This window comes from Stomoxys calcitrans, chromosome 2, assembly GCF_963082655.1.
Source record: "Stomoxys calcitrans chromosome 2, idStoCalc2.1, whole genome shotgun sequence".
Lineage (NCBI taxonomy): Eukaryota > Metazoa > Arthropoda > Insecta > Diptera > Muscidae > Stomoxys > Stomoxys calcitrans.
Genome location: NC_081553.1, coordinates 158,108,186 through 158,136,136, shown reverse-complemented (window position 1 = coordinate 158,136,136; position 27,951 = coordinate 158,108,186). Strand labels below are relative to the sequence as shown.

Below are 27,951 nucleotides of genomic sequence, written 5' to 3'. Positions count from 1 at the left end.
AGAAAATCCTTAATTGTTGTCCATGCCAAGCGCCTAAGTTGGTTTATGTCTGGTTTTGTGTCCCCACCTAAATGCTGGTATGACATAGGAAATTCTCCAACGTCTCATCATCTTCCCCACATGTTTTACAAATGCTATCACTTGCCGCACCGATTTTGCATATGTGTGTTCGAAGTCCTACGTATCCGGTTATGACACCGAAAGCTTTATTGACCTCCTGCGTGCTTCGTTTCAATAATAGTCGCACAATCCGGACCTTCTTAAAGAATATTCGTTTCGCGGTTCCATGGCGTTCGTACCCACGCCCTTAACTTCGACTGCGTCAACCCGCAAGGCTTCAGGTTAACCAAGTTTGTTGGCGGAAATCCTCTAGCCTTCACTGCCAAATCGTCTGCCTTTACTCCGCTATGGCCCGGCACCCTACTCCTCAAAAAAGGCGTTCATCTCCTAAGTTGGTTTATGTCTGCTATCACTTGCCGCACCGATTTTGCATATGTGTGTTCGAAAAGCTTTATTGACCTCCTGCGTGCTTCGTTTCAATAAAAGTCTTCGCACAATCCGGACCTTCTTAAAGAATATTCGTTTCGCGGTTCCATGGCGTTCGTACCCACGCCCTTAACTTCGACTGCGTCAACCCGCAAGGCTTCAGGTTAACCAAGTCTGGCCTTCACTGCCAAATCGTCTGCCTTTACTCCGCTATGGCCCGGCACCCTACACCTCAAAAAAGGCGTTCATCTCCTTCATACATTCAAAGACTGTTCGTGATCTTACCGTGCTGGACCTTATTGCCCTTATGGCCTGTCTACTGTCGGTAAAAATTTTCATACACGACATCATCTCGTTAATACCACACCACCTCACGCATTCCGTGATCGCCCGGATGTCCGCCTGCAGGACCGTATTATGGTCAGACAGTCTAAAACAGATCTCAGTCCCTGGGCTCTCAATGTAGAGCCCCGGGCCCACTTTGTCTTCTAGCTTTGATTCATCCATGTAACATGATCTTCCAGATGGCAATACTAGGGTTTTGTCAATCCAAGACTGTGCCGCTGGCAAAAGTGCCCCGCACTCGACCTCAAGTGTCGTCTCAGGTATCCGATCAGAAACCTTTTCCATTCCTTCCAGATTTTCTATGGTCGCATCGATTATACCGCGATAGTATGACCTGATCCTATTCCCTATCCATTCTCCCATCGCCACAAGTTTCATAGCCGCAATAGCTTCCTCACACTTAATCTGTATAGCTATGGGCCTAGATACTCCACCTATATGAAGACAACATGTTCTCTGAACCTGTTGTATTATCCCAAAGTTGCACTTTTTCTCCATCGTAGTTCACCAAATTACTGAGACGTAAGAAAGTATTGGTCTAATCACGCTCCTGCAGAGTCAGTGGACTAAACTCGGATTCAGGCCCCATTTCGAGCCTGCGGCCCATCTACATAGAGCCCAACATCTGTGAGCCTTCTCGGTGCGCTCCATAATATGACACTTAAAATTTAGTTTCCTGTCCAAGATCACACCTAAGCATTTTACCTTGTCAGATATCGAAATAGTTCCTTTGAGGAAACGTGGTGCGTTAAATTGATCCACATTTGTGTTCCTCGGGAACTAGTTGATTTCGGTCTTTTCTGGGTTACAATTGAGACCCCTAGGTCTAGTCCTGTATGCCATATGCAAGACCCTTTCGGCCCTTCTGCATAGCTCATTAGGATCCTTACCCCTTAGAATTATTATAACATCGTCTGCGTAGAAGACGGGTTCCCATCCCTCCTCAGCCAGCATCCGTAATAGATCATTTATTGTGGCGATAAAATGCCCCGCTGTGGCGTGCCTTGTGTCAATTTCTCCGCCATGGAACACACAATTTATCCACCTGTTCCTTAGCACATGATTTATCCAGTCTCTAAGAGCCGGGACCACCCGGTACTGGTGTGGGTCGGTCCGCGCATTGTTAAGCCCGTACGTCTTGGCATCAAAGGATTCTTCCCTTTTATGCACAACCTCGTGCATGGCAGTCTCCACCGACCTTCCCTTAATATAGGCATGCCGTTTATAGTTAAGCAGTTCGCTGGATGTCCTACTCCTTATCATGGTGTTCACAATACGTTCCATGGTTTTGAGTAGAAAGGACGTAGGCGTTTGGTTCAGCATTACTTGCCTTGCCGGGCATGGGTATAAATTTCAACCTTGCCTCCTGCCAGGCTTTCGGAGTATATGGAAGTCCTAGGCACGCTGTGAAAGTTATGGCCAGATGTGGCGACAGATAGTCAGTCTCCTTCTGTAGTCAGGTCCGTGTGACTTAAATAGTTTGAAGCTCCTCAAGGCTTCCTTTACCATAAAATCTGTAATGATAAGCCTTCGATCAATCTCATTGTTCCCAGATTCCGGTGTATCCGTTAGTCCCGTCGTATCATGTGGAAAATGCGTTTCTGTCAAAAGCCTCAACATGTCCTCCGTTGTCTCTGCTCTCAATCCCATGTCGTCTACTAAAGTTTCAGTTTGGACATAGGTTTTTGAGAGAGGCGGCGTCAAACGCTATCGACCTGCTCGCAGAAAAGCTTCCAGGAGGCACGTTTTGACGCTCTGGTAATCTTATTGTATTCCTTGAACTTTTGCTTTTTTACGACGTGCTCTGTTGCTTTGCTTTTTTTCGCCCAATGTTGCGAATCTCTCCGGTCATCCAGGGGTTTTCTTTGGCTAATTTCCTTTCCCGAAGAGGACAAATATCTTTGAAAGGTCCCACCAGTGCAGTTGTAATCCTGTTGACATTTTCGTCAATTTCTTCTATGCTTGGACAATCTAAATTATCTTACCCAAGTCTTCTTCTGAAAAGTCTTCCGAATTTTGTCCAGTTGGGTTTCTTATTACGGAAGCTTATCGGATTCGGAACTGGCCATGCTATTCTAATTTAGCGATTGTCAGAGAAGTAGTGGAGTGGAGACCCTCCAATCCTGAGCCTCATCAATTAGCCTGATGGCTTAATATGAGAACATTTGCCTATCCTAGTCTTCCCAATATTGAAAAAGACGGAAGGTTTGCGCCCCAGGGAGTGTGGATACTTCCAACGAGCTTTTTGGCGGTATTAATACATTCCGCTGACGCAAAGTGCAGCTTTAAGATGTCCCCTCTAAACTCGCTGCTCATAATCCGTATGGGTGGACCCCCTTCAGAGTTCAACACATGAACGAAAATCCGTTCGTTTACCAGACGCTTCACTTGGGACCGATGATCTGGTGGAATCCTACCGGTTGCGCAGCCGATATCGATTACTGCATAAGTCACCTCTCACCTCTGTTGTGCTTCTTTGCCACTCTGACGTAAGATGGCGGCTCCTTACCTTTTTCAACGACCCTTCAGTGATGGCTGTGGCCTCCTTTGGAAGTCACAGTCCCCCATGAAGACTCAGAGGCCGTGCACGCTTCCTTCAATCGTGTTCCGACTTTGTCTCCCTCCACAAAACACTGTCTGGAGTCTCCATTACGGGAGGGCTAGCTAGGTCCTTCCAATGTTCTTGAAATCGGGGAGGCCTTTTTCTTCCTCAGGGTTTTAACAGTGTTATGTTCTTCAGGAGTTCTGATTCTCTTTCTAGCTTCAGAAGAAATGCTTGGAATGTCAGTTCTATCCCTTCTAGCCTCCTGCACTTTCGCCCGCTCGCACTGCCGGTCCATATTCCTTTGTCTCCTGCGTCGTGCCCCGGTTCGCTTTCTCGGTCCTCTTGCTACAGCAAAGTCCTTGCTAACTACTGCAGTCATCCCGCTGTCCTCAACTTCCGACTCGTCTGCGACAATGTCGCTGTCTGAATCTGGATCGGCTTGGGACGAACTGCTCATCCCTCTAGTTTATCCGTCTCTTCCTCATTCGTTAGTCTGACCACTGGTTGTGCGCTATAAGCATTACTCTCCACTACAGGTGCCAAGGCACCCACACCTATAGGTGAGGCGGACAACATGCTACAGTCTGATGTCACTACCGCGGCTGTTGGGTCTTTGGAGTCCATTTTGAGCCTACTCCAAATGGATTTACTTTTTTTCTTAATAGGAAGTACCTATTCCAAGATACGGATATTTTTTTTTTTTTGAGGAGCGAAATGATAATAAGGGATTCAGATAAAGGCATTCACATTGTTATGCTATTAGTCAAGCGATATACATATACTATTTTTCGTAGGATGGTAGTTTACTAAAAGCTCTCAATTGTCGAAAATAAATTTGCAAAGATAGTTTTGTTCCAAACAAAGTAAAAGAAGGCGCAGCGAAGCGGGATGAGATTTTTTGCATAAAGTGTGTTTCAGAAATTAGCCTTATATCTACTTGTCTTTGTTTCAGGATTTCTTCTAAGAATTGGTTTGACAAGCTATTTGCTTTCCAGAAAACTATGTTGAGTCGACCCATATATTAATCTGTGAAAGTTGAGCAGTTACATTCAAAATAAGGCCCTGATTTTTTTCTAAAAACAATACCGTATGTTATAATCAAACAGGCATTAATGACCCTCCGCTTTTTTCTATCGATGTAGAAAATTCCAATTTTGTTTTAACATTAAATATTTTTAAATTGTTGTTTTCAGATGTCCCTGAAGCATTCGTCCAATTAGGAACATCTTTGGATCCAAATACAATAAGAGAGGGATCTGATGTATATTTCGACTGTTTTGTTGCTGCCCATCCCCCCGTCTTTAGAATAGAATGGAGACATAACGTAAGTAATTATTTATAATCAGAAGTAGAAGTGTTTTATGAATTTGAATGAAAAAAATGTTTTATCTCAATGATTACTAAAACATTTACGTCTGTATTCACAAAACTTAATGTAGCTTTGAAATAGCTTTATTTGACAGATATCCTTTTTAGAACTGTCATATAAACCTATTTAAAGGCTTCATTAAGTATTGATTTTATTTTATAACAATTTTAAAAATTAGGCAATTGTATAATATATTAGCTAACCAATTTTGTATGCAAAATAGATTTATTTGTTGATGATCAAGAAGATGCGCTCTATGGAAACCCTCCAATCCTGAAACTCATCGAATACATTTCCAAACATACTGTCATCTCTAAAACCAAACATAATTGTCTCCTCAAAAAAAATTTAAAAGGCAGATGCTTCCTATCTCTTCACTGTTGCAATTAACGTTGACAACTCTGGGTAAAAGAGAGAATTTAAATTAATATGACTTGTTAGCATATAATAATTATTATATGCATTGCCTGATGTTTTCAGGTGAAGATCTTTGCCTTTCCTAGTTTTCCCAGAATTAAAAAAAATAACAGCCTTGGGCACTTAGGATCACAAGAAGAGTCCCTTCGTCATTATCCTCCCTGTTAAAGATTTCCCATTTCTCCGCGACCAAATATTGGTTTAGCTTGCTTAAGTATTCCATCATGCATTCGGTCGCGAACTTTCTGCCCCATCTTTTGATAAAATCCGCCGCATTTGGATGGATAGATGGACCCTACCAAAGTTCTAAACATATTCCAAAATCCACTAATGCAGAACCTCGTGCAGCGCAGTCTACATCGACCTTACCTTGTATTTAAGAAGTTCGCTGGATGTCTTACTCTTTATCATGGTATCCACAATGCGTTCCATGGCTTTATGAAGAAAGGACGTTAGGATTATAGGCCTTTGGTGTCGCATAACTTGCCTTGCCGGGCTTGGGTATAAATACCACTCTTGCCTCCTGACAGGCTTTCGGAGTATATGCAAGTCCTAGGCACGCTGTGAAAATAGCGCCAGATTGTCGGCCTCCAATGGTGATGGTGCCAACTCTCGGAACGCCTTGTATAACCGGGAAAAATAAGTTGGGAACTAAAACTGTAAAAAAGTCAGCAATTTTATTTAAATAGGCAACGCCGGAACGGTACGAATGACAGCAATTTAAGCAAGCAAATTAGAAACTAAGCCACCTCTCGATAGACTAAAATTACGCTGTTCTCATTAGAGCAGCTAGACATTTTCCTTGGGATGCTACAACCTGACCAAACAAAGAACTGCTACAGATTGTCATGGGGAGGGCAAAGTATTGTTTGAGGGAAAATATATCGACCCGTGTGCGTTGATGGAGAATATAAGCGTCTTATGAGCCACCAGAATGAATCAAGAACATCCGGTAAAGTATTTTTTGAAGATTAATATTTTGGTATACGTGAAAGCGAGAGACCAAAACTCCAATGGAAAGACCAAGTGCAAATAAACATTTCGAAACTAGGTTTCAGAAACCGCAAAAGGAATAAGTAATCTATTGTATTTCACACCTCATCTATTACCTTTAATGTCTCGGGAAGATATATTTATCCATTCAAAAGTGTTATCCTTTTTATACCCTCCTCTATACGATGGGGAACTCTAATTTCTCTATTCCGTTTGCAACTCATCGAAATATTGATCTGCGATCCAAAAAAGCATATATGCCATTTTGATCGTCTTGACGTTCTAGATCGATTTTGCTATGTCCGTCCGTCTTTCCGTCCGACTCAATTCTTATCTGATTTGGCTGAAATTTTGCCCATAGCGTTTTGTTATGACTTCCAACAACTGTCTTAATTTGCCATATATACCGAACTCGGGTCTTGAAAGTATATATATTCTTGATCGTCATGACATTTTCCATCCGTCTGTCTGTCGAAAGCACGTAAACTTTCGAATTTTGCACAAATAATTTTCATTAGTGTAGGTCACTTGGGATTGTAAATGGGTCATATCGGTCTATGTATTGATATAGCTGCCATAGAAGGTGCAATTCTTATCCTATTTGGCTGAAATTTTGAATGGATTGCTTTGTGATGATTTCCAACAACTGTGCTAAGTATGGTTTAAATCGTTCCATGAGCTGATATAGCTGTCATTTAAACCGATTCGGGGACTTGATTTATTGAGCCTCTAGAGGACCCAATTCCTATCCGATTTGGCGGATTTTTTCCTGACGTGTTTCGTTAAGACTTCCAACTACTGTGCTAAGTATGGTCTAAATCGGCCTATAACCTAATACATATAAATTGAGTCTTGACTTCTTGAGCCTCCAGAGGGCGCATTTATTATCCGATTTGGCTGAAATTTTGAATGACCTCTTTTGTTATGACTTCCAACAACTGTGCCAAATATGGTTCAAATCGATCCATAACCTGATATCGCTATCATAAAATTCGATCTGAGATCTTGACTTTTTGACTTCTTGACCCTCTAGAGGGCGCAATAACTATTCGATTCGACTGACATTTTGTTAAACAGCTTCTCCCATGACCTTCATTCAACATGCATGTCAAATTGGGTCTGAATTGGTCTATAGCCTGATACAGATCCTATATAAACCGATCTCCCTATTTTACTCCTTGAGCCCCGAATTATTCGAATTGGCTGACATTTTACACAATGGCTTCTACTATGATCTCCAACATTCAATTCGATTATGGCTGAATCGGACCATAACTTTATATAGCTCCAATGGCATATTATCCTTTATTTAATCCTTTGTTGGCCTAAAAAGAGATACCGGAAAAAGAACTCGACAAATACCATCCACGGAGGGTATATAAGATTTGGGCCGGCCGAACTTAGGCTTTTACTTGTTTCACTTAATTTTTTCTTATCCCACTGTGCGCCGCTTATTAAACATAAATTTTGCCAAAGAATTATTTGTTCTTAAAAAAAAACATTTTCTGTTCATATTCACAAAACTTAAAGCAGCATTAAATTAGGCTTATTTGACATATTTCCTTTATAGAACTGTCAAATAAACCTACTAAAAAGCTGTTTTAAGTTTTGTGACTACAGGTGTATATCTCGATTTATTGTATAACTAAAAGAATTTGTAAAATACATTTATATGGTAGTCACAATTAAACTATTTATTACTTTTTTCCAGTTTTTAACAGTTCGTTGAGACTTATATAACATATATTCTATTCGTAGGGTATGCCTCTGCCAAGGAACATATCGCAAGGAGTAATAATAAGTAACCATTCGTTGGTGCTTCAAGGAGTAACAAGAACTACAGCGGGTAATTACTCTTGTGTTGGCTTCAATGGCGAAGGTGAAGGAATAAGTCCATCCTTTTCACTTAATATATTATGTAAGTAAACGTGTAGATGGTAAACAATATGCAATGTCCATATAAACTTCATTATACCCTCCACCATATGATGGGGCCATACTAATTTCGTCATTCCGTTTGTAACACCTCTAAATATTTGTCTAAGACCCTAAACATATTCTTGATCGTCATGACATTTTAAGTTAATCTAGTCTGTCTGTAGAAACACGATAATTTTCGAAGGAGTAAAGCCATGCGCCTAAAATTTTCCACAAATACTTCTTATTGGTGTAGGTCAGTAGGATTGTAAATGGGCCAAATCGGTCCATGTTTTGATATAGCTGCCATATAAACCAATCCCCCGTTTTTTGTGCTTCTTATTCTTATCCAATTTCGCACATATCGTTTTGGTATGACTGCCAAATACGGTCGAAATCAGTCTATAATCTGATACGGCTGCCATATAAACCGATCTTCCGATTTGACTTATAGAGCCTCCAGGGGACACGATTCTTATCCAATTTGGCTGAAACTGTGTCAAGTATGGTCTAAATAGGCTCATACTTGATGTAGTTGCCAGATAAACCGATTTCTCAATTTGACTTTCCGAGTTTCTGGAGTGCGGAGTAAGCCTGCTGTTTTGGTGGCATTTTTTTATGACTTCTAACAGCCATGAGAAGTACGGTCCATATCGGTCCATAACTTGATATAGCTCATCTATAATTTAAAAAATCATTCAAAAAACTTGACAAATGCGATCCATGGTGAAGGGTATATAAAATTCGGTCAGCCGAACTTAGCACACTTTTACTTATTTTTATTTATAATAAACTACATATATGTTAATGATCTGAGAGAAACATATATCTATACATTTATTTATATACATACATATAGCTAGCGCGGTTTGCTCCCCTGCACCCTAAAGTGGGTTTTTGAAATTATAAATAAATAATAAATAAATGTTTTCGGATCAACATTACTTTATTTGTTCATAATACGTATTGTTTAACTTCATACTGTATCCGATACAATAATTTTAAAGTCCCACAAGTCCTTCCTAGATCAACTTTATTCCAAATATGTATGTAAGATTCCTTCTATACTATCAACTATACACTAGATGTCTACAATTTATATCAGATTCGTTCTCCACCCCAATGACCTTTTATTTGAGACGGTCCAAATTTTGTATACCAGATGTGTACTCAAAACACCTCTTATATAATTCCGATATAACCCCAATCGGAAAGCGTGTCTTCTTGTTTTGAGGTCGTTTTTAAAATCAGTTTCGTACACTACTTTTAAATGCATTTTGTTTGACATCCGTATTATCCTAATCGTACATGTTAATTTTGTGTTTGGGTCGCTACCCAAAGTTTCAAACCATTTTCTTGTTTTTGTGTTTCAATAAGGGGGCAACCAAAATATCGTTTAAATCTGAGCACCCATTTCCGGGATAAAAAGTTTTTGAATGGGGAGGGTCCGCCCCCTTTGGATATAAAAAATGATATCCCTCCTACCTGTGAATAAATATATCTTGGAATCACCTCAGGTTCATCAACACAAACGTTTATCAACTGAAGATAATGACTCCAAAATGATGATGCTGTTATTAAACAGGAAATCAAACAGCAAAGTCATAAAATTAGAAACTCCTGACATGTGTAATGTCAGGAGTAAATTCGATTTTTTGTTCATCTAGGGCCTAGTTCTTATAACACTGACGTTTTCAAAATGCGATACATCTATAACGCTGTTGTTAAGATTGAATCGTCCATTTTAACTAACGATATCATCCAATGCCATCTTTGTCAGGAATTTGGCCACAGTTAGACATACTTCCGTTAAATTTGGTTTACATCATCCTACATCTCAATGCACCAAACCTAGGACTGTTCCCCCACAAAGTAGTAATTGTCTTGAAAATCATACTGCAAGTATGATGCAAAAGAATGCAGGGTCTACAAAGAATTGATTCAAAAGAGACATAATAAGAAGAGAGAAGGCAACATGGATTCTAACGCTTTTGATACTAGTACGCAAAGTTTTAAATTGTAATAACGTTCCACAAGAACGATCCGCTTAACAAGCAAATTGAATTGACGAATTCTTTGATAGGCATGATGTCATTACTTGTATCCAAATAATGCAATAAATCCTCGAGCTGGTATTATATAACCAATGAAGTCAAAGTGAAGAGGAAATCTATCTAAAAACAAAATATATCGATATTCTTCTGGTTTCAGAAACTCATTTCACTAGTAAAACTTATTTTCAATAGCGACTCTGGTGATTTTATTACTTCCGCTGAATATTTTCCTCCACGTCACAACATTCAATACCAAGATTATCTAGATTTATTTGGAGATATGGAGGAGATTTTAATATCAAGCATCCATAGTGGGGCTCAAGATTGGTAATAGAAGAGAGTTTTACAAATGTTTGACAAACAAAAAATTATTCGAATCTCTTTACTGGATCTCCCACGCAGCCCAGCGATCGATATAAAACTCCTAACCTACTTGATTTGTATACGCTGGAATACCAAGCCATCAACTGGGCGTATGTAGTTGACCATACTCCTGTGTTAGTAAATCACAACACATCAATAAACACCGAAAAACTAAATACCAACATATTTACACACAGCACTGGCAAGAAGAATATTTCAGACGCTAACATAAATCTTAATAAGAATCTCAAATATAATATTGATGTCGATGATGCTGTGGAATATTTGACAAGTTTAAATCATGAAGCTGCTTAATATGCCACACCAAAGCAACAATCACCTGCATCACGAGGTACGCATATTTCCACTAAAATTAGGTCCTTATTAGACAAAAACAAGTAAAAGCGTGCTAAGTTCGGCCGGGCCGAATCTTATATACCCTCCACCATGGATCGCATTTCTCGAGTTCTTTTCCCGGCATCTCTTCTTAGGCAAAAAAGGATATAAGAAAAGAGTTGCTCTGCTATTAAAACGATATCTAGATATGGTCCGGTTCGGACCACAATTAAATTATAAAAGTAAAATAGAGAGAACGATATATATGGGATCTGTATCGGGCTATAGACCGATTCAGACCATAATAAACGCGTTTGTTGATGGTCATGAGAGGATCCGTCGTACAAAATTTCAGGCATATCGGATAATAATTGCGACCTCTAGGGGTCAAGAAGTCAAGATCCCAGATCGGTTTATATGGCAGCTATATCAGGTTATGAACCGATTTGAACCTTATTTGACACAGTTGTTGAAAGTAAAAATAAAATACGTCATGCAAAATTTCAGCCAAATCGGATAGGAGTTGCGCCCTCTAGAAGCTCAAGAAGTCAAATCCCCAGATCTGTTTATATGACAGCTATATCATGTTATGGACCGACTTCAACCATACTTGGCATAGTTGTTGGATATCATAACGAAATACTTCGTGCAAAAATTCATTCAAATCGGATAAGAATTGTACCGTCTAGAGGCTCAAGAAGTCAAGACCCAAGATCGGTTTATATGGCAGCTATATCAGGTTATGGACCGATTTAAACCATACTTGGCACTGTTGGGTATCATAACAAAACACGTCGTGCGAAATTCCATTCCAATCGGATAAGAATTGCGCCCTCTAGAGGCTCAAGAAGTCAAGACCCAAGATCGGTTTATATGGCAGCTATATCAGGTTATGGACCGATTTGAACCATACTTGGCACAGTTGTTGGATATAATAACAAAACACGTCGTGCAAAATTTCATTTCAATCGGATAAGAATTGCGCACTATAGAGGCTCAAGAAGTCAAGACCCAAGATCGGTTTATATGGCAGCTATATCAGGTTATGGGCCGATTTGAACCCTACTTGGTACAGTTGTTGGATATAATAACAAAACACGTCGTGTAAAATTTCATTCGGATAAGATCGCATAAGAATTGCGCACGCTAGAGGCTCAAGAAGTCAAGACCCAAGATCGGTTTATATGGCAGCTATATCAAAACATGGACCGATATGACCCATTTACAATACCAACTGACCTACACTAATAAGAAGTATTTGTGCAAAATTTCAAGCGGCTAGCTTTACTCCTTCGGAAGTTAGCGTGCTTTCGACAGACAGACGGACGGACATGGCTAGATCGACATAAAATGTCGCGACGATCAAGAATATATATACTTTATGGGGTCTCAGACGAATATTTCGAGTAGTTACAAACAGAATGACGAAATTAGTATACCCCCCATCTTATGGTGGAGGGTATAATGAAGGTTAAGAAAAATATGGCAAAGCAGTAGGAGCATACATGATAAAGGGCTATTTATTAAAGCTTGCAGAGACTTAGAAAAGATGATTTCTTCCTTCAAAAATGATCATTTATGAATAAAACAAATGACTCTAAATATGACGATAGTCTAATATGGAAAGCCACCAAATATTGGGTTGCCTAAAAAGTAATTGCGAATTTTTTAAAAGAAAGTAAATGCATTTTTAATAAAACTTAGAATGAACTTTAATAAAATATATAATTGCCATTTTGTTCGATAACCTTTTGCCATCTTCCTGGCAAATTTAGTATTCCACGCTCATAGAACTCCTGGCCTTTATCTGCAAAAAAATTGAACCAAGTGCGATTTTATAGCCTCATCATTGCCGAAAGTTTTACCATTTAAGGAGTTCTGCAAAGATCGAAATAAATGGTAGTCTGATGGTGCAAGGTCAGGGCTATATGGTGGATGCATGACCAAATTCCTAAAATAAGGAATTGTGTACACCAAACGGCGCTAAAAACTTCTTAAGCGCCATCATGTTCAATTCTACTACCGTTAGATCTTATATTGTAGCTGTTGAGTGGAGCGGACGTGTGTTTATTTGCTCCTTTGCAAAAAAAAATGTCCGTATCTCGGAATAGGTACTACCTATTACGAACATTTTTAAATCCTTTTTGGAGTAGTAGAAATAGACTCTAATGACCCAACAGCTGCGGTGGTGGCGTCAGACCGTAGCATGTTGTTCTCCCCTCCTATAGGCGTGGGTGCCTTGGCACCTGTAGTCGAGAGTAATGTTTCAAGCGCACAACTAGTCGTCAGACGAATTAGTGAGGAATAGATGGATAAACTAGAGGGATGCACAGTTCGTCCCAGTTTTTAAGTAAAGGTGGTGTTTCCGACTCGGATTCAGACAGCGACGGTGTCAATGAAGCAGTCATCGCAGCCGAATCGAGAGATGAGGGTAGTGGGATGACTGCATAAGTGAGCGATGGCTTTGCTAAGCTCACAAGCAGACCGAGAAAACGATCCTGGGCACGACGAAGAAGACAGAGGAGTATGTACCGACAGCGCAATCGGGCGAAATATAGGATGCTGGAAGGAATAGAACTGACATTTCAAGCACTTTTACGGAAGCTGGAAAGAGAATCCGATCTCCCGAAGAGCACAACACTGCTAAAATGCTGAAGAAGAAAAAGAGTACCCGCTTTCAAGTACTAAAAAAAGTACTCTGGGAAAAGCAAGCCAGCCATCCCGCAATGAAGACTCCAAACAATGTCCTGTGGAGGTGGACAAAGTGGGAACAGGACGAAACCCGTGTTGGGATTCTTGGGCAACCAACAAGTGACATAATACCGCCCAACTAACAGGGGGCTGACGACGAGAAAATCACCGTCTCTCTCAATATTGGAAAGACTAGCAGTGCAGTGGCGAGAGACCCAACACTGCCTAACAAACAGGGAACCGATGACGGTTCCATCACCGACTTCAAGATTCGGAAGACTAGGATACTTTAAGTTCCTAAAATTCAAACATTAGGCAGATCAGCCTAAGGAAATCGGAGCCGACGATTGTACCATCACCTGCTCCCAAGAAACCCATTTACTTAAAGTTTGGAAGTCTAAGATAGGCAAAGGTCGTAGTATTGAAACATCGGGCAGTACAGGGAATAGAAACACAATACAGCCTAACGAACAGGGACTCGAAGGTGGAACTATTACCGACTTTATAAAGATTCGTACTAGGATAGGCAAAGAACCTTATACAATGACATCAGGCAGTGGAGTGACAGGAAAGTCAATGCAATCTAAAGATCATGGCGTGCCGCAGTGCGACACCACTTTGGAGAGAAGTTTTATATGGCATAGTACCTCACAAATGTTGCCAGCATAAGGAGGGGAAAACCACCGCTGAAAATTTTTTCTGATGGTCTCACCAGGATTCGAACGCAAGCATTCAGCGTCATAGGCGGACATGCTTACCTCTGCGCTACGGTGGCCTCCGTATTCTACTCTTAAATACCTTTAATTTGATACCTATACTGTCCCAATCGGTAAACATGTCAGTTTTGGTAGGTTTTGGGTGTTCTTCACGGTTATTTGAATACAAATTTCTACCCAATATCCAGCGTGGGGCTAAACTCTACCTTCTGCGAAAATTTCATGAAAATCGGTTCAGCCGTTTTTTGAGTCTATAGGCAACATACAAACAAACTAACAAACGAAGCGCAACACTTTCATTTGTATATAATATACTCGTACATACTTTAATCTATTATATAAATCACTTTTGAATCCTTTCATTATTTTTCAATGGCTGTTTTTAATTTTATAGATGCACCTACTTGCTCGCCGAACCAAACGAGAATATATGGAGTAGCAAAACAAGAAGATGCTAAAATCAAATGCTCTGTTGATGCAAACCCACCGGAGGTGGACTTCAGTTGGACATTTAACAATTCTGCCGAAAGTATTGATGTGGCAACTAATCACATATCTCGAATGGGTAATATAAGAAATATTTTTAGTAATGCGAATGTTTTTACACACAGGATTTTTTTCCAATTCAAACTGTAATTGAAAATAAATAGCTTTCAAATTTTCACAATTCTCAATTAAAAATTGATTGATTTAATAATTTTTTTAATTACACTTGTACGTTTTTTTCAATATGATTGTGATTGAAATTCTTGCAGTTGTTATATAAAAACTTAATTGATACAATTTTTTTAATTCAATCGGCAAATGTTTTAAATTATAAATATGATCTTGGGGACTCAAAGTATATGTTATATCTCATCCAATCCAACATCGTCAGCATCGGTCTTATTATGACGTCATATTCTAGATAAATGCTTTCCCATGGGTTATACTTCCCCAATACATGTAATTATAATTGCCCTTTCATTCTGAAAACCTCAACGGCTAAAATCAAGTCCCCTAATCTCTAACACTCGGACGAATGACTTATTTCATTGAATCATCTATTTTATTTTGATGCAAAAGCCGATTTGAGAGTTTGTATTGCTTGATTCTTTCCATTCTTGACTAAATAATATTAAAAGCAAAGCCGAAGCAACAGAATTAAAATTTGTATCGTATTGTGTGATTTACACAACAAAGATTGAGTTACACAACAAAGGTTAAAATTTGTTTACTATTAAAAAATGTTCCTCTACTTAGCTGTTTCTGGTATTTTTTTTCATAGTCGCTTTTAAGCAACCAGTTCATTTAGGTTAGGTAAGGTTAAAAAGAGGGTGCGGATATTAATCCACCCCATGCCACTATGGACATACACCTAAGCCAGTAATGGGCTTGTTGTGCCCTCTAAAAACTAACCTCGAAAAAGAAAATTTTGTTAGATGCACATTCGTTGATCTCGCCCTTAACTCGGACTGCGTCGGCCCGAAAGGCTTCGGGTTAACCAAGTTTATTGACGGCAGTCCTTTGGTCTTCACCGCCAAATCGTCTGCCTTTCCATTTCCCCTTACTCCATTATGGCCCGGCATTCAAACGATGCGGATTGTGCGTTAACCTCTTTCTTACACTGCAAGATTACTCGTGACCTTACCGAACAGGTAGTTATTGCCCTTATAGCCATTTTACTGTACTGTAAAGATGTCCAACATTCAACCAAATGTTCTCGGAACCTGTTGTATAGTCCTTATACTACACTTTTTCACTATAGTAGTCCACCAAACTACTGAGGCGTAAGTAAGTATTGGTCTAATCACGCTCCTGTAGAGCGTGTGGACTATCCTCGGATTCAGGCCCTATTTCGTCTACATAGTGCCCAACATCAGCGAGCCTACTCTGTATGCTCCTGAATGTGACATTTTCAATTCAGTTTCCTGTCCAAGATCACTCCTAAGTATTTGACCTTGTCAGATATCGAAATCATTTTATTGAGGAAACGCGGAGCGTCAAATTGGCCCACCTTCGTCTTCCTCGTGAACAGGCATAACATTGGTTAACAGGGTTAACATTGAGACCTCTGGATCCAGCCCAGTCCTATGCCATATTCGGCATAGCAGACAGGTTCAAATCCCTCCTCAGTCAGCATCCGTAATGCGTTATCTATCGTGGTCACCCATAGGAGTGGCATGCCCTGTGCCACTTTCTCCCTTATACTTATGTCATGGCACCCACAGTTGATACACCTGTTCCTAAGCATATGGTTTAACCAGTCTCTAAGGACCCGGTCCGCCCGGTACTGATCTAATGATTGGATCAATGTGTCGGTCCGCACATTGTTAAACACCCTCTTAATGTCAATGCAAACTGCAAATGTGTACGTCTTGGCATCGAAGGATTCTTCTATTTTATGCACAACAATGGTACCCACAATACTTACCATGATTTTGAGAAGAAAAGACGTAAGGCTTATAGGTTTGTAGGCCTTTGGTGTCGCATAACTTGCTTTACCGGGCTTGGGTATAAATACCACCCCTGCCTCCTGCCAGGCTTTCGGAGCATATGCAAGTTTTAGGTACGCTGTGAAAATAGTGGTCAGTTGAGGTGCCAGATAGTCGGCCTCCTTTTGTAGTAACGCGGGAAATATTCCTTTGATCAACCTCGTTATTCCAAGACTACGGTATCTCCGCGAGTTCCGTCGTATCCTGTGGAAAATGCGTTTTCATCAAAAGCCTTAACATATACTCCGTTGTCTCTGCTCTCCCTCCAATGTCGTCTACTAACGTTTCAGTTTGGACATGGGTTTTTAAGAGAAACTTTTGTAAAGTCTGCTGACCTCTTTCCCAATGTTACGAATCTCTTCCGTCATCCAGGGTTTTTCTTGGGCTGATTTCCTTTCTCGAAGAAGACAACTATCTTCGAAAGAACAATGTCTTTTATGTTTGGACAATCTAAATTATCTTGCCCAAGTCTCTTTCTCATCAGTCTTCCGAATTTTGGACAGTTGATTTTCACCTCATCGGAAACTTATAGGATTTGGCACTAGCCGTGCTATTCTAAACCTAATGTAGCGATGATCAGAGAAGAGGGCTTTTTCGAGACCCTCCAATGCTGAACCTCATCGACCGGATTTTCCTCTTGTCTAATCCTATTAACAAAGGTAGCGGTGTTACCAATAATAAGCGTTATCAGGTCGTTAGTATTCATGAATTCTTCCAGGGCTTGGCCCCGCCGTATTAGTATCTCATTTCAAATCTGTTTTGCTTTCCTCTACAACCGTTGCAGCTCCGACGTGGATAACGGTGTCGGAGGCAGATAAAGTGATGCCAGGTACGCTCCACCGCCTCCCTGTCTCATCACTGATGCGTCCGACCTTGACAACTCTGAGGAATATATAATTAACTTTTTATGACAAATATTGCAGGTCTTCCGCCGAGTACCAGTGTTAGCATAGAATAATTGGTAGTTGATATGGTTCAGTCCAGAAACTTTATTCCGAGTCGTCCATGGTTGCTGAATTAAGGCAATATGAATATTGCCATTGCTGATTTTCTGCATTAGAGCTTGAGTAGCTGTCTCGCTCAGGTGGAGATATATCTGGATGACCTCAATTATTGGTCTTCCATTAGACGGGCTTCTTGGGAGTAGGTGGTGGTCTTATCGGCCGCTCCCTATTTGTAAGACAGCATTGAGTTTTCCGATACTGCACTGCCTGATGTTTTGCATTAGGATCTTTATGCATCCTAGTCTTCCTAAACTTGAGAAAGACGTTGATGGTTCCATCGTCGGGTCCAGTTACTCTCCCTCTTTGCTGAAAAGAAAATGTACAGGTGCCATCACACTACATCTCTTGTCTCATGACATGTCAAAATTTGCTTCGGGTAAAGTTGCACAAAATAGCACTGTTATTTTTCGATTAGAGCGGTGCTGTATTCCTTCTGACTAAAACATGAGAAAATCAGCTGTTGTCAGTTGAATGTAAGCAACCTCAAATTAAATTGTTTTCACAACTTTATGATTTAAACAGCATTCTCAGGACTTAAACAATTTGCAGCCATAAAAAATAAGCTTTAGCTGACATTTTTAGGTTATGCCATACAAAAATAGCATACTAGTGTGATAGCAAAAATGATGAATCGTATGTAAATTGGCAATTTTGACATACTACATTATGAAATACCTTATGACATGGTGTCATAAGACAAAAACATGCAGTGTGACAGTGCCTTAAGCAAAGCTAATTTAAAAGTCACCAATTTAAACAAAGACCTATTTAGCAGGATTGGATGCAGGTTAGGTTAGTTTTAGAAGAGAGCGCGGATATTAATCCGCCCCATGGTGTGTTAAAAAAATTAATAATAATTTGTATTTTTTCAGGCACGTCTTCAACGGTGACTTATACGCCAGTAACAGAACTGGATTATGGAACACTTCTATGTACAGCCGCGAATAAAATAGGAAAGCAGAGAATACCATGCGTATTTCATATTATTGCAGCAGGTACGTAAAATATAAAGCTTTCATTTTATGAAATACCAGCTGCCTGGAGTGTTCGCTGCACCCCCAAGTGACTTTTTAAAAATATTGGGTTGCCCAAAAAGTAATTGCGGATTTTTTAAAAGAAAGTAAATGCATTTTTAATAATACTTAGAATGAACTTTAATCAAATAAACTTTTTTTACACTTTTTTTCTAAAGCAAGCTAAAAGTAACAGCTGATAACTGACCGAAGAAAGAATGCAATTACAGAGTCACAAGCTGTGACAAAATTTGTCAACACCGACTATATGAAAAATCTGCAATTACTTTTTGGGCAACCAATAAATATTTCTTTAAACATTATGAACAAGAAGTTCAAAAGTATTGATATGCAAAGAGGATAAATTGTTTCCTTTATATGCCCCTAATCTTTTCAAGAATGGAATCGTATCCGCATCCAAGAACCGAAGTTTGTTTACTGCGAAAACCAGACATTAATATAAGAAAGTATCCAACGTCCCATCATCTCCTCCACATGCCTTACGCACCCTTAATCTCCTTTTTACACTCCAATACTGTTCGTGACCTTATCGTCCTGGTTGTTATAGCCCAGATGACCTTCGAATTAAAAACGTATAACCCGTTCATTCTGTGATGGCGAAGATATCCGTCCGCAGAACCGTATTACGGTCTGGCACTTTCCTCGAACGCCAATCGTCAAACTACAGAGGCGTAAGTTAGTATTTGTTTTATCACGCTCCTGTAGATCAAATGGGCTTTCCAGGGATTCTATCCTAGACCTCTCCCGAAGATTTGATCTTCCCGGGTATCGAAATCGTTCCGTTAAGGAAACTTGGGCCTCAAATTGACCAATCTTTGTCTCCGCCAAAGCGGTATGCATTGCCATCGAAGGATTCCAAGCCACGGGCCGTCTCCACCGACTTCCATTCACATAGGCGTGCTGCTCCTCTTTATCATGGAATCCACTATACGCTACATGCAGAGACGTAACCAGGATTTTATTTTGGTGGGGGAAGGCCATCCCACATTTTTTCAAAATTGTCAAAATTCTTCTGTTACTGCGAAATCGGTTAAGATCCCTTAAACTTTTTATTGAAAATTGTGGTCGCTACTGGCTGCAGGAATTGACCCATCGGCGGTGACATTTGATTGAAGTCAAAGCTGAATTTTGTACTGCTTGCCAAAAAACTTTTGGGAAATCAGCTTCAGTATTTTGATGAATGTTTCTCTTTTGCGCTAATTTCAATTTGCTCTCAAACTAGTTTTATGATTTCTACAGGCTATTGTTTGTGTCGGTCAATCGGTCTTAAATGACTTTTGTAGCCAATAAAAATTTACGCATACAAATTGAAAAATTAAGCAACTATATATCATAAATATTCCAAAATAATTGACCTATTTTCACGACGAGCCATCTTAGTTCTGCTTAAATGATGTCGCAAATTTCTTCTCCGAAATTTTTTTAAAATCGATCGAAAATCCGTTTTTGTTGGAAAAGATGTTCGGTAAAAATTGCATCCAACTATTGCCGTATATGGCTATAATTTTCATCATGTTATTATGAGTCCTAAAGTTTTCCTAATTTGTTGGAGATAAAATAAGAAAAGGTGGTAGAACTAAAAATCAGAAATACGAAGAGATTTCTACGTTATTGCAGTTGTAAACTTTTTCCTTTCATTGTCCACTAATTTTTTCTCAGTAGATGAATAAATAAATAATTGATGTCAAATGACCTGGAGCCAACCCTATGTGTTGAAATTTATCGAATTCTTTTTTTTAGAAAAAATAATTTCGAGGATGCCCGGGCCTGAGAAACATTTTGCCTTTTGACAATATTTTATTGAAATTGTGCCTTTAGAAAAAATGTCGTAACAAAAAGGGTGATTTTTGTAAGAGCTATAAGAAAGTTTTTCAAACAAGAAAACACATAAAATTCAGAAAAACACATGCTGCTCCTCAAATGGTTAATCCGCTTAGTCCAATTTTGTCATACTCTTTCCAACATCTCACGAGTAAATGTTTCAATATTGTCTTCCAATGCGTCAATTGAAGCGGGTTTCTCTGTATAGACATGAGCTTTAACATAGCCCCACAAAAATAGTCAAAAGGCGACAAATCGCACGATCTGGACAACCAATTGACCGTTCCCAAAAGTGAAATAAAAAGTTCACCGAACTGGCCTTTCAATAGTCCATTGTTGCGCGTGCTGTGCGGCATGAGGCACAGTCTAGTTGAAACCGCATGTCATGCAAGTCAAGCTCTTGTATTTTGGGCAAAGAAAAGTTGGATGTCATCTCACGGTAGCGCTCACCTCTCACAGTTACGTTACGATTCGCATTATCTTTGAAGAAGTACGGTTCAATGATGCCACCAGCCCATAACCAAACCAAATTATGACTTTTTCCGGATGCATTGGTAGCTCTTGCAATGCTTCTGGCTGATCTTCACTCCAAAATCGACAATTCTGGAGGCTCCAGTGCCCTGGCTACATGTTTTTGAGTAGAAGTGACGTAAGGCTTTTAGGTGTATATGAATTTGGTGTCTCATAGCTTGTCTTGCAAGGCTTCTTTATAAAGGTCCCAAGCACGCTGTTAATATAGCAGCCAGATTGGGGCGCCAGGTTGCCCGGGTCCTTCTGTAGTAACGACTGTGTCTCCATATGTTCCGTTGTATCGTGTGGAAAATGCTTCTGCATCAAAAGCCATCTCTGCTCTTATTCCTTAGTCATCGACCAACGCACAGTGGGAGAGAATCAAAAAACTAATAAAAAATAAGCCATTTAAGAATAGATAGAGATAACTGGAGATAAATGGTTAGAGCTGAGGTGTTATAGAGATCATGAGCAAGGTCTAAGGTGGTCCGGGCGCCTCTGGCAGGCCCCTAAATTTGGTCACCTTGGCATTGTTTGGGCTGCCAAATACATCTTCAAAATGTATTTTCATTGAGTCATTAGTCTTTATTGAAAAATAGTTTCTTAAATACTTTAACTTTATCTTTTGTAAGGAGGACCTATTGTAGATGCCTTTTAAGTGAAGTTTAAATAAGATATTTCAACTTAAATGATGCAATATGTACTTCAAGATAAGCATTTTTTTTAAATTGGAAAACCGCACGTGGTCTCTAAAAGCAAAGCCCAGATCCTCTTTCGAGCTTATTTTTTTTTTACTTCATATGTCCGCTAAACACATGCAAATATATGTAGTCACCACAGAAAATTTACTAAAAAACGCCGTTTTCAACATATGTTTGCCCGAAATGTGTATTTTGGAGGTATTTGAAAGAAATATCGGGCAGAATTTTTTTGGTTTCTTTAAGACTTTTATTTGCAAAATTCAAAAAGAATTATTAAGGTATCTCTATTCATTATTTCTGTTCTGATCTAATTTTCAATATGAAACCGTCTATTTTAGATGCGGGACTGCAACAAAAACTTCAAAGTTCAACTAAATTGTATAACTTTCTGGATCATACTAGAGGAGAAATCTACCTATAAGACCCCATAAACACCGACAAAATTACATGGATATTCAAACGTCGAGCTGGTTTATTCGAACTCAGTTATAATAAGTAGGGTACAGAGGAGCATGACAAATTATATAAAATGTGTAATCTACATGAATATGAAACTTATCAATATTTTGTTGGACGCCGTCCCGTTCTGAACGAGTTCAGATATCAATCCTATATGGCCAAGATGAAGATGACTGGTCCAATTTAATAAAATATTTGAAATGTACAATATAAAATAATATAGACAATGTATGTTAGCTAAATTGTGTTAAATTAACTTTAATTATATTAACTATTTTGAAATAGACAGCCTTAGACGCGTAGAACGCCATGCCTTTACTGTTTAGACAGTCAAGGTCCGCCACCAGAAAAGATCCTTTGTCTTTCCCCTCCCAGTGCAAGAACTTCGTTTCTCCACTACCTCGCTTCGTGGAGAAATTGCTGCCCAATCCTTTGTTCAAGGCCGTTGCCTTTGGTAGCTGGGGAATATCTATATTCCTCACCAGGTGCAGCTTTGGCCTATCCCAGGGAATGGCGTTTCTTCCGGCGAGTTTCCTCAGTGTATTAATATAACCTCCTTTTGCGAACCCCGTTAACCATATCCCCCACTTTGCACTGATGATATAATGGAATCTTACCGGCTTAACGACTCTCTCCCTCCTACGATGTGGCTGTGGCGTCCTTTTGGGAACCAAAGCCTTTCCTGCAGACCCAGGGGCCGTTCGCGCTTCTTTCGTACTTGTTCCAACTCTGTCCTCGTCTGTCGAGTACTGTCTTGAGTTTGCGAGGACTTCTTTAAATGAGATGGAGTGGACAATCACCCTCTCCCTCTATCAACCATCGAGATTGACAAGCCCCGGTTCGAGATTGACAACTCCCGCATATTAACATGTTATATGGAAAATGCTTCAATTGTTGTTAAGAAGTTCAAATAATTGGTATAGTTTTCTTTATTTAAATTTTATATCATTGACAGTGTTCGCTGGTATTAGCATACATATTGTTCTGGGTGCATAAATCCATATTCAAGAAAAATTGAAAACAGAACAATTATTAGTGAAATTAGATTGAAATAAGTTAGAAAATATAATTGTAATTAAAACTTTGTTAAACAATACATTATTTTTATTTTATAGGAAGACCAGATCAGGTTCATAATTGCACTTTAACCAACATATCAATGACATCACTTACTGTGACATGTTCAGACGGATTTAATGGAGGCCTTCCTCAATTCTTTATATTAGAACTGATTGACGCAAATACAAACGTAAGTATAATGGGATATTCGTAAGTATTAACTTATTTGTTATACAATTATTATTAATTATAATAGCGTTGGGTTGAGTTCAATCTCTTTAATTGTAATGATCTTATTCTATTTTTCCAAGATAGTTGTTTATGAGATCTTCCACAATTATATACAAAGTCTCCCTTCTCATGACATACATAGAAAAAAAATACATCATAAGAAATGAAATTTAATGAAAAAAAAATATTTAATTTGTGCAAGATCGAACGAGATCAAACCCAATATAACGTCAACTATTCAGTATCTTTTTAAACATAACGTATCCTGCTTCCGCTACGGGCTTTAGGATTCAAATTAGTATTAATGTCATATTTTTATACCCTCCACCATAAGATGGGGGGTATACTAATTTCGTCATTCTGTTTGTAACTACTCGAAATATTCGTCTGAGACCCCATAAAGTATATATATTCTTGATCGTCGCGACATTTTATGTCGATCTAGCCATGTCCGTCCGTCTGTCCGTCCGTCCGTACGTCTGTCTGTCGAAAGCACGCTAACTTCCGAAGGAGTAAAGCTAGCCGCTTGAAATTTTGCAAAAATACTTCTTATTAGTGTAGGTCGGTTGGTATTGTAAATAGGCCATATCGGTCCAGGTTTTGATATAGCTGCCATATAAACCGATCTGGGGTCTTGACTTCTTGAGCCTCTAGAGTGCGCAATTCTTATCCGATTGGAATGAAATTTTGCACGACGTGTTTTCTTATGATATCCAACAACTGCGCCAAGTATAGTTGAAATCGGTCCATAACCTGATATAGCTGCCATATAAACCGATCTTGGGTCTTGACTTCTTGAGCCTCTAGCGTACGCAATTCTTATCCGATCAGAATGAAATTTTGCACGACGTGTTTTGTTATGATATCCAACAACTGTGCCAAGTATGGTTCAAATCGGTACATAACCTGACATAGCTGCCATATAAACCGATCTTGGGTCTTGACTTCTTGAGCCTCTAGAGTGCGCAATTCTTATCCGATTAGAATGAAATTTTGCACGACGTGTTTTGTTTTGATATCCAACAAATGTGCTAAGTATGGTTCATCGGATGATAACCTGATATAGCTGCCATATAAACCGATCTTGGGTCTTGACTTCTTGAGCCTCTAGAGGGCGCAATTCTTATCCGATTGGAATGGAATTTCGCACGACGTGTTTTGTTATCATACACAACAACTGTGCCAAGTATGGTTTAAATCGGTTCATAACCTGATATAGCTGCCATATAAACCGATCTTGGGTCTTGACTTCTTGAGACTCTAGAGGGCACAATCCTTATCCGATTTGAATGAGTTTTTGCACAAAGTATTTCGTCATGATATCCAACAACAGTGCCAAGTATGGTTGAAATCGGTCCATAACCTGATATAGCTGTCATATAAACAGATCTGGGGATTTGACTTCTTGAGCTTCTAGAGGCCGCAATTCCTATCCGATTTGGCTGAAATTTTGCATGACGTATTTTATTTTTACTTTCAACAACTGTGTCAAATAAGGTTCAAATCGGTTCATAACCTGATATAGCTGCCATATAAACCGATCTGGGATCTTGACTTCTTGACCCCTAGAGGTCGCAATTATTATCCGATATGTCTGAAATTTTGTACGACGGATCCTCTCATGACCATCAACAAACGTGTTTATTATGTTCTGAATCGGTCTATAGCCCGATACAGATCCCATATAAATCGTTCTCTCTATTTTACTTCGTGAGCCCCAATGGGCGCAATTCTTATACGAATTGGCTGAAATTTTACACAGGTCTCCAACATATAATTTAATTATGGTCCGAACCGGACCATATCTTGATATCGTTTTAATAGCAGAGCAACTCTTTTCTTATATCCTTTTTAGCCTAAGAAGAGATGCCGGGAAAACAACTCGACAAATGCGATCCATGGTGGAGGGTATAGAAGATTCGGCCCGGCCGAACTTAGCACGCTTTTACTTGTTAATTTTGCAAATCCACTATGTATGCCACTGTGGACATATACCTAAGCCAGTAATCGGCTTGTTGTGCGCTCTAAATTCTGAAAAGTAACCTCGAAAAAGAAAACCCAAGTCAGGAATTCCGTGCTAATTACAAAGTCCCAAATTGTTTTCCATACCACGCTCCTAAATTGATTCATGTCCGGTGTTGTGCTCTCACCTTAGTGCCGGTGTCTGTAGGCCCAGAAGCTGGACAATTACAAAGGATGCTTCAATCCTCCCCACATGCCACATGGTATCACTGCCCGCGTCGATTTTGTATAAGTGAGTTCGTAGTTCATAATACCGCTTCGCTGTTCCACAGCGTTACATGCACATTCGTCTGCCACGCCCTCAACTCGTACTGCGTCGACCCGAAAGGCTTCGGGTTAACAAAGTTTATTGACGGCGATCTTCTGGCCTTCACTGCCAAATCTTCTGCTCTTACATTCCCCCTTACTCCGGCACCCAAACGATGCGGATAGTAGTCTTCTAAATGTTGTGCAATTAATTTTCAACTTATTACCTAAGCTTATCGGATTCGGCGCTGGGCGTGCTGTTCTAAACCTAATGTAGCGATGGTCTGAAAACCAATGCTCCATGGAAATCATTCCATCCTGAACCTCATCGACTAGATCTTCTGAACATATTGTCACATTTAAAACCTCCTCTATAATCCTATTAACAAAGGTAGCGATGTTACCGATATTAAGTGTTATCGATAGTATTCAAGAATTCCGCCAGGTCTTGGCCCCACTTATTTATGTTGGTACTACCCCACGAAATGGGGTGAAAGTTCGCATCGCACCCTATTAGTACCTCATTTCATGTCTGTTTTGCTTTCCTCACCAGCCGGAGAGCCGAAAGACAGATATAGTGACGACGTTGACATCTGTGGGGAAAATATATAATTTAAATTTTTACGAGAAATATCGCAGGTCCTTTGCGAGTACCAGTGTTTGCATAGAATAATTGGTAGTTGGTATGGTTCAGTCCTAAAACTTTGTTCCGGGTTTTCCGTCCCTGCACTGCCTGATGTTCCAATATTATTATCTTTTCCAATCGTAGTCTTCCAAATCTTGTGAGAGTCGGTGATGGTTCAATCTTTGTGTCCCTGTTCGTTAGACTGTGTTGGGTCTCTCGCCCCTGCACAGCCTGATGGTTTTATATTAGGATCTTCGCCCTGGTCTTCCCATTATTGGGAGAGTCGGCGATAGTCTCGTCGTCAGTCCCCTGTGTGATAGGTGGTATTGAGTTACCTGCCACTGCACGACATGATGTCTCAATATGAGGATTAATGATAAGCATAGTCTTCCCAATCTTGAAAAAGACAGCCTTTAACACGTAGTGTACCAGACCTTTAATCTTAGCCAAACTTGTCACGGAGGATCAACGCCCACCACAAGGAGAGTTCATTCCTCCTTCTACTCCCTGTGAAAGACAACACATTTCCCCACAACCAAATCTTGGTTTTGCCTGTTTAAGACTTCCATAATGCTTTCCGTTGCGAATTCGTCGCCGTCACTTTTGATAAAGACCGTCGCCTTTGTGAGATGCGCGATATCCATCTTTTTCATTAGGGCGAGCTTTGCGCCCCCAGGAAGTGTGGATACTTCCAACGAGCTTTTTGATGGTATCAATACATTCTGCTGACGCAAAGCGCAGCGGTGATATGCCCCCTCTGTCTCTTTCCAGCTTCCGTAAAAGTGCCTAGAATGTCAATTCTATCGCTTCCAGCATATTGCAATTTGGCCGATTGCGCTGCCGGTTCGTACTCCTCTATTTCCTTCTTGATGCCCCGCTGTCCTCATCTCTCAATTCACTGACACTGTCTGAATCCTTTACCTAAAGGCTGGGGGCATACTGCGTGTCTTCCTGGTTTATCAGTCTCTTCCTCAATTGTAAGTCTGATGACTGGTTGTGCGCTTGAAGCATTACGCTCGACTACAGGAGGGGCAGACAACATCCTACGGTTTGATGCCATGACCGCAGCTGTTGGGTCTTTGGAGTCCACTTTGACATTACTCCTGAAAGGCTTTAGAATTTTTCGTAATAGGTACTTGTTCCGAGATGCCGATGTTTTTCTTCGAGGAGCGAAATGAAAACATGTCCGCTCCACTCAACGGTTAGTTTGCTAATTCAGATTAGGATAAAGCTCCCATATATATGTTCATTTTTGCACTAATACTGCAAAAATATCGTCATTTGTCAACCGGCGCCAAGGCTCATCTTATAACTCGACATTACTGCTGAATTTGGTGGAAATCGGTTCAGATTTAGATTTAACACCCATATATATGTATCAACCGATTTTCACTTCTGCAGCCTTTGCAAGCGCATTTGTCAACCAATCTTGTCAAAAATCTGAGCACTGTACCACTGTTCCTGATAGAACCGATTGGAACTACGATTTCCCTGGTAACATAAGTTACATAGACTTCTATACGGATCGTTCCA

At 39.8% G+C, this 27,951-nt stretch overlaps 1 protein-coding gene across 2 annotated transcripts in view; it reads left to right on the top strand.

The window, feature by feature from the left end:
* LOC106088227 (protein turtle) overlaps positions 1-27,951 on the top strand; it is a 200,569-nt gene that overhangs the window by 140,070 nt on the left and 32,548 nt on the right. For both annotated transcript variants that reach the window (XM_059362361.1, XM_059362360.1), the window contains exons 9-13: positions 4,570-4,700; positions 7,914-8,073; positions 14,627-14,797; positions 18,583-18,705; positions 23,351-23,484. In XM_059362361.1, coding sequence (XP_059218344.1) covers positions 4,570-4,700; positions 7,914-8,073; positions 14,627-14,797; positions 18,583-18,705; positions 23,351-23,484 — 719 coding nt within the window. The remainder of the gene's footprint in view (positions 1-4,569; positions 4,701-7,913; positions 8,074-14,626; positions 14,798-18,582; positions 18,706-23,350; positions 23,485-27,951) is intronic.